Source organism: Rhagoletis pomonella, unplaced genomic scaffold (assembly GCF_013731165.1).
Source record: "Rhagoletis pomonella isolate Grant_MI unplaced genomic scaffold, Rhpom_1.0 Rhpom_scaffold_00008, whole genome shotgun sequence".
Lineage (NCBI taxonomy): Eukaryota > Metazoa > Arthropoda > Insecta > Diptera > Tephritidae > Rhagoletis > Rhagoletis pomonella.
The window spans coordinates 18,167,472-18,175,925 of record NW_023458562.1 but is presented as its reverse complement, the minus strand read 5'-3'; the positions used below and the strand labels follow the sequence as shown (position 1 = coordinate 18,175,925).

The window sequence follows — 8,454 nt, the reverse complement described above, 5'->3', positions numbered from 1 at the left end:
ACCATATGGGTTCATTGAGATCGATATGTAAACACTCGCAACAAATCGATCAAAACTCTAAACCTGGCCTCCCGCTCGCCCTCAGCTAAACACCAACTGTACAATTCATTTGTGGCAGCGCATGCTGAACTTTGTACTGGTTATTTAATGTCACCGTATTAAGCTTTTTAAAGATTTTGTGAAACAGTTTTTTTCTGCAAATGACGTATTTTGATAGGCCTGGAAGACATATGGTTTATTGTATTTATATGGTTTATGTATACTGCAGGTACTATTGTACAAGGTGGTTTAAGGCTGGTTCCTATACCACGAAAATGAACGTGGTAAAAAGCGATTACACCATAAAAAAAGCTCTGACATGAAACATTAAGGCAACTCTGCCATATTCATGGCTGGAAAACCAAAAAAATTTCGTTTGTGGTAGAGAAACAAAATATCAGTGTGCGTTCTAAATGTCTGTCACATCGTATCCATACCACAACATAAAGGGATAACTTTGAACTAAAAATATTTTTATTGCGTTTTGACTAATTATTTGGTGTGCCTTTGTAAGCTTTGGTGCGCATGTTTGTATGAGTTTGGCTGCCACTACACTAATTCAATATAATGATTTTCTTTATCTCACTCTCTCGAGTGCTGCCACTCTTGAAGCCTAATCTTATATAATATGTTCATATATCAAGGGTTCTATAGCAATTGATAAAATATTTACAATAATTTTAGCGTGATTCATAATTTGGATTTTCCATTCGATTAGAAGATTAGTAGATTGGTTTATGTATGTACATGCATTAGATCGTACCGGAAAAAAAGTTCTCCACTGAGTCTAAATTTTTTTTAAGGTAATCCCGATGTTTTCTTTTTGGCCGTACCTACGTACCTTTTTACATTTTTGTTATATATTCGGCATTCACAGTCAAGTTTGTTTCGAAAATACTATTTTTTGCCCCCAAAGTTCATTAACGTCAAGTACCCCGCTCTTATACTTGCCAATCAGATCCCAGGTCGATAATTCTAAGAGGTCGCGCATCGAGTGTGTATTTTTCCCATAGGAATTGCACGTAAGAAAATGAGTTATTCTCTTTTGAGGTCAATATAATTTTCTAGCATTAATCAAAATGCTCGAAACTATAACAATACATTGATTGCATCCCAATCAAGTATTTGCATGCTCAGATTCTTAATATTAATTTGAAGTTTGCCAAATTTTGAAAATAGGTTACTTAGCATTTTTCTATAGTGTCGTAAAGTAGTGCTTAAATTTTGACAAAAAACATGCTATTAGTGGGTTTTTCTTAAGACTTCCACCATAGGGCGCTACAATGAAGATTTTCACATTTTCGTCGAAACCAATTTTTTCAAATTGGCAAACTCCAAACTGATTTTAGGCCCACGGTTTCTTCGGAAAATTTACTTAGAATAACGCGTAGAATCTTCCTATGCTATACGCACATAGTAAAAAAAAAAAAAATGACCCGCCCCAATGTAGATTTTGCCGAAATTTTTTTCGAACTGTGCCGGAAGGCAGTCTGTTACCCACCTATGGGCATACAAATTTTGTTCTCGAGGCGGAAATAAAAATGGTTAGCTCATATAACAGACCAAACACCATTTTTTGTTAGATATATGTATGTACATATTTATTTTTAGCGAATCAACCCATTTTTGCTTTGCAGCACTACTTAAAATGAACTAAGTAAAATACATACATACATAAATGTCAGTTTATAGCTGAGTTATATTAATTTCCTTTTTTTATTTTAATTGCTTTTTTATAAAAATTTGCTTATCGCTACAATGAAAACCATAAAAATCAAAGTTTCGAAGAAATTTATAAAAATTCAAAAAGCCTGAAAAAATTTTCATACAAATTCAAAACTTTTTCCTCAGCTTTTTATTTACATACATTCACACAACTGTACGTAGGTACCCACCAAGCAAAACATGAGAAATATGCAACAATCGTCATTGGCAACAAATTGGCGACTCGCCGATTTATTGTCATGGTGAGAAATCTGCAACATAAATTTTAACAACAGTATAGAGAAAAAGCATCTAATGTATGCCAAATATAGGATTAAAAAAACTAGGAAGAGCCTTATATAGCGGGAAAAATCATTAATTTCGTTTTCCAATTGTAATTTTTTAATCAAAAATAAATTAAATATTAAATAGAATAAAATTATCCCAAATATTGCCTATAAGAAAATCGCTCGATCAGGCGAGTTGCCTTCTGCGGACGTTTTAGAGCGACTGATAATAAGAAATCGATATGATAGCGATATTGCCGGCAATAAAAATTGTTTGGTGAGTAGCTACACTTCAATTTACCTATTTATGTAATGAGTTTGCCTTTGCACAGGTATATGAGAAAAAGCTGGAAGTGGTCAAACGAATGCGCACATATATTACGCAATCCACCGAAGTACAACCGCTTCATAAGGCATCAGATAAATGCGTTTACTTAAGTCAACTTTATCGCTGAAACACAAAAAAAAAAAAATTTATGTAAATAAAAAAGGGTCAAAACTGGTAACTCATCCTTCATTACTGCACTTACCCATAATTGTGCGGTGAATATGAAGTGAGCAGCACATACTCCATAGTCTTGTTGGTCAAACCATCAAAGTGTTCTATCGCACTACCAAAGTTCGCTAGTATACGGTACTCCTCGATACCAGCAGCAGTTCTAAAAAAAAAGTTTACAAGATATTGCAATATATACATGGTTATTCCATTAACGTTGTCTCGCTGTCACAAACCTGACTATCTGAAAGACTTGCTTCGACAGCGCGCCATACGAAAAGCCACCATCCTCCTTGAAAGCCTTGAAGGCCGCAGTCTGCTTTAACTTAATTATTCCCTTGCATATATTCAAAGTGCTACGTGCCACGCCCCGCTCCGTCTGTACGTTGATATATTTGTAGTTAGGATTTACGGGCAGCCAAGTGGAGTTGCCTGTGCTGAAGCCGGCATTCTCCGATGTGTCCCATTGCATTGGCGTGCGCTCTGGATCTCGGAAATTATCAGAGTCTATGTCCATATCAGACATGCCAATCTCATCGCCCTAAAACGTTGAAGACAGAGCAAATTTAATTTTCTTATGAGAACTGTTTTCTTGTTTTTTTTCTGATAGTCAGCGCTTACGTAATAAATAACAGATGCGCCGGGCAACCCATGAACTATTAATACCATGGTATCCACGGTGTGGATGCCTATGCGTGATGATGGGCGGCCATTGTCATGGTTTCCTATTTGCCAATTGGCCATCTTATGCCCCGTCCACATGACATCCATCCACTCTTTAGCGCACTGTTCTATGTCCTCTGCCGTCGTTGAGGTACGTAATTCAATGAAATTAAAATTCATTGGCATCTGGCTACCAATATGCGTACCATTTGATATATAAGTGGCCAAAACATCTACGGGCGCGTAAGCTTCCGCAACTTGGATTCTAAAGAGTAATGTATCGCATTAAAAGCTGTTTTACGTTTCTACCATCTTGTTCCATGTTTTCTCACCTAGAGTCCCCACCATGTACTCTCGTGTATTCATCCAAATACTCACGCCATTCGTACAATGGTTCGGGGTTTTCGGGTCGGTTCTTTGTATGATCTCCTCTAATGACCTCATCTGGGAAAGTGCCATTTTCATAATGTGTTTCATAGAAAAACGGCACTGCATCTATTCGAAATGAATCTACACCACGCTCAAGCCAAAACTCTAAGGCCTCGATTAAATGTTGCCGTACCAATGGATTGCTGAGGTTGAAGTCCGGTTGCTCGGCCAGAAACTGATGTAAATAGTACTGCTGGCGTTCTTCGTTCCAAGTCCATTGCGAACCACCAAAGGCTGCCAACTAGAAAAGGAATATAGTACGTTTGTGAAGATCGAAGAAAAAACTATCGCCTCTGCTTTCATTTTCTTACCCAGTTGCTTGGTTCCTGACGCTCACCCGTTTCTGGATCGATCTTACCATCGGACCATACATAAACATCATCGTAGCCATCTTCACGACGTATGGACTTTTTAAACCACTCACACTCATTGCTCGAGTGATTCGGTACGAAATCCATAATAATTTTTAGTCCCAATTTATGCGCCTTTTCAATCATCACATCAAAGTCATCCAATGTACCAAAGAGCGGATCGATATTGGTGAAATTAGCTACATCGTAACCCATATCCGCCATGGGAGACTCGTAGATGGGCGAAATCCATGCAGCTGTTACACCGATTTCCTTGAAATATTCAAGACGGGATGTAATGCCATTCAAATCACCGATACCGTCGCCATCGCTGTCCATAAAGGAGCGCGGGTAGATCTGGTAGAGTGTTGCGTCCTCCCACCAGTCAACTTCGGTTGATGCAGAAGCACTGCAGGCGCAGAGCAGCGCTATTGTTATTAAGCGTAATAAGTCGCGCGGCATATCGATGTACATTTATGGTACAAATACTAGCTAATGAGGCCCCGGACCTCTATTTATACTGCCACACATACCGTGATAAGGCTATTTGTCATTCATTAGTCCTGAACTATCTGAATGAAATTAAAGTGTGTTGATAATAATTTGAGTAGAAAACTTTGGAGAAGCTCACAGTTTGTTTTTGTATTATTTATAATCTAAGATGTGATAAGTATTTACGAGCATTTTTTCATACACACGCGCACTCCCAAGTGAATGTAGTGATTAGAACCATCTGTGAATGAAGTCATATACATGTGTATGTATGCATGTATTACTAAATTTTTTAGATACTTCAGTTTGTTTTTAATAAGGCAGAAAGTACTACTTATCGAATCAGTAAATCTTTATTTTTGTTTTGGCAAGAAGAATTGGGAAAGTAACTTTAACTATTTCTCATAACATTTCGAACCACTGAATATTGATTATTTTCGCTGCGAAATTGTTATTTATGATAAGGAAGTGATGTTTTAAATACGTCCAGAATTCTATTTTTGTCCACATTTTATATGGAAGCGAACTTTGTCGCGGAGGTATGGGCAACCAGAACATCGGATGCAGCGAAAGATTTAGAGGCGCGTTGGCGATGGCGATGGCGAATACCGCAGACGATTAAACGAAGAGCTCTGCACGATGCGGAAATAGTGCAACGAATTAATATACAGCGGCTCCGCTGCCCAGGCCATTTCGTTCGAATGGTCCAGCTCTGAAAGTAACACTGGACCACAAATTTCAACTTTTTCTCTTTACCAGAAACGCCGTTATGAAATTCTTATGTAAAATCACCCCTGATTCCGAAAATCAAGGTTATTTTTAATTCTATGGTACCATTTTTGAGATATTTGCAATTTACCGTTTTTGCAAAAAAAAAAAAAATTGGGTCCACTTTATCATATATATCTCAAGAACGAATTAAGCAATTCCAAAACGGTTTGAAGCTTTTAAAAGGTAATAAAATTGCTAGGCCCTGTAGATTCAAAGATAACGAACAATCATTACCGATTTTTTCAATTTTTTTTGTAAAAATATAAAAAAAATTGTACTTTGCGGGGAAGGATCTCGAAAACCTTTTATTTTTTTGCAGATTTTTTTTTTCTCCCTAAGCTCTGTTGTATTACAAAAAAAATAAGCTATCATCGAAGAAAATCGATGCAAAACTACGTAAGTTATAAGCGATCAAATAAAAATACCCAGGTTGCGCAACTTCAATGTATGTACCTATACATACATACATATATTAAAGGTATAAAGTGCAAGTGAGATATTATCCGGATAAACGAATAACACCATAACAATGATAACACTTTTTCTTTAAATAAATCAAATAGTACTTTTAATACTCGAATTGTATTATAGTAGGTAGAGTGGTTGCATCGAAAGGAAGAGTGGTTGGGTTCGAAACCTGCTGTAGGCATGTAGTTATAAACATGTATTTCCGTCAGTTATGGGTAAGTATGCAGGTAGATTTTCAAAATTATAAGACACAGAAAATTTCTAAAGCCTACATCTAAAACAGGTAGTATTTTCTTTTCCCGGCTTGTTATAAAAAGGAACCTTTCTGTCTAGGTAAGATTTGATTTTTTCAATTTTATTCTTGTTCCGAGTATAAATATGAGTTAATGCGCTTTGAAACTTCATAACATCTTCAAGGCTCGCCGGAGATAGTTCAGTTCATAAGTCTAATTTCAAAACCGTGATTTATTAAAAAAAATAAAATGAGTAAAAGGAAGCGAGAATTTGAGTGTAATAAGGATCCAGATATGTTCTGTTTCATGTGTGGCCAATTTACTATCATAAGGCGACGACGAGTGTTCTCAGATCATATCAAAACTTTATACTCCAAGTATTTTGGAATTGAGCCTAAAAATGCTGAAAAACCATGGACACCGAACACTTTGTGTACATCGTGTCGAGTAGAATTGATTCAGTGGGAATCAGGACAACAAACAAAATTTGATACACCAATGATATGGAGAGAACCTACTTGCCATTCAATAGAGTGTTATATTTGTCAAACAAAAGTACTTGGCGTTGGAAGATCAAGAGGAGTAACCTATGCTAGCGTACCTACAGTGACATTACCAATCAAATTAAGATAAAGATTGTTAGAATATAGTATAAACATAAATAAATTAAAAAAAAAAGTTAAAAATATGGGTAATTTCATTCATAAATTGAACTTTTAACTCAATAGAAACAGAGAATAGCTAGATATTTCACTCTTCTTTATACCATACATACGTTTTGAGGTATACGTTGAAATTGCGCAACCTGGGTATTTTTATTTGATCGCTTATAACTTACGTAGTTTTGCATCGATTTTCTTCGATGATACAACAGAGCTTAGGGAGAAAAAAAAAATCTGCAAAAAAATAAAAGGTTTTCGAGATCCTTCCCCGCAAATTACAATTTCTTTTATATTTTTACAAAAAAATTGAAAAGATCGGTAATGATTGTTCGTTATCTTTGAATCTACAGGGCCTAGCAAAAAGTGTTGTATGCACAGCTTATAGAAAATTTTATTACCTTTTAAAAGCTTCAAACCGTTTTGGAATTGCTTTATTCGTTCTTGAGATATATATGATTAAGTGGACCCAATTTTTTTTTTTTTTGCAAAAACGGTAAATTGCAAATATCTCAAAAACGGTACCATAAAATTAAAAATAACCTTGATTTTCGGAATCAGGGGGTGATTTTACATAAGAATTTCATAACGGCGTCTCTGGTAAATTTTGGCCGTCGACCAGTGTAATCAACTCGTAAGCCGTTGGTGGTGGCAGAGGAAGAGGGAGGCCCCTACTTCAGTGGAAAGACCAGGTGGAGAAGGACTTGGCTTCACTTGGCATTTCCAATTGACGTTTCCAATTCGAGAAACGACTGGCATGCTTTGTTGAGCAATAAACTTGTGCGAAAAATATTCGCGGGATGCTACGCCAAATTGAAAGATCGAGTGCAAAAAGTTTAAAAAGCCTTTTTGTTTAGATAGCAATAGTGAGAAACATTTTTCTATGAATAAAAGTCTAATATTTTGTATTAGAGTTTTATTTATTGCACGTTTCTTCTTTTTACTAAAAGAGAACTTTCAGGAAAAAATTGCGAAATTTTCTATCATACATTTTTTAATCTTAGGTTTTGTGCTGTACGTCCACGTATCATTTTGTATACAAAAATGAGTCATATGTGACTCATGAACTTATGACTAATTGGACAGGGAAGTTGTTCTGAGTTCTTGAGTATAGATAGCGAATGAGACTGAGCCAAATTCACTTAATTAAGGTTGATTACATTACGTCACGACCTTGAATAAGAGAACAAACAAGGCATATTTGCTCGTTCACTAAAAAGATAGGAGCATGAGAGTACGTCGACATGTTTTTTTTAAATCACTCACATATCACATTACCTACCGCGTAGCTATTATCTCCAAAATTTGTGATTAGCTGTTTCGCGTGAAAACCCATCACGTTATCAATAAAATTATTTGATAATATTTGTACTAGGAAGCTTCTATTTTTAAAAACCTCAGACGCCACACAATCTTCTATTATAAGAAAAAGAAGACAAAATCGAATGTCTCGAGAAAGAAAAGAGATAGCGAAAAAATGTAACGGTGTTCTAAGGCTTTCCAGATTGAAATAGTCTAAGAAAAATAGTGTCGTTGGATGACCTTCAAAATGACCTTAAAATATTGAGACTTTAATATTTTTTTTATTTTATTTTTTTAAACAAACATTATTGCTGTCCTTGCATCAAAGAATCCATTTCCATTTGCATTTCCATGCATTAAATTTTTCTTTAATTCATTACAAAGCTGTGTTTAAGTCAAAACAAAAACAAAAAATCAAAAATTTTACATTTTATTGCATTTCACACTGGTTTCAGGGCGAAAAAGAGAAAATGTTAAACATTCTATACTTGAAGATAATTTTAAAGGTCAAGATATCTTTGCCTGAATTCTCCATCTCAAAAGTTTTAAAATACCGTTACA

The 8,454-nt window shown here is 35.6% G+C and overlaps 1 protein-coding gene across 1 annotated transcript; it reads right to left on the bottom strand.

Annotated features, from left to right (window-relative positions):
* Positions 1-2,349: 2,349 nt before the first annotated feature.
* On the bottom strand, positions 2,350-4,430 carry LOC118745131 (maltase A2-like). Its single transcript, XM_036478659.1, has 6 exons — positions 3,930-4,430; positions 3,522-3,859; positions 3,148-3,454; positions 2,763-3,067; positions 2,561-2,689; positions 2,350-2,481 (listed from the first exon to the last, which is right to left on the bottom strand). The coding sequence occupies exons 1-6, from the start codon at positions 4,428-4,430 to the stop codon at positions 2,409-2,411; spliced, it is 1,653 nt and encodes a 550-aa protein (XP_036334552.1). The 3' UTR covers positions 2,350-2,408.
* Positions 4,431-8,454: the final 4,024 nt, after the last annotated feature.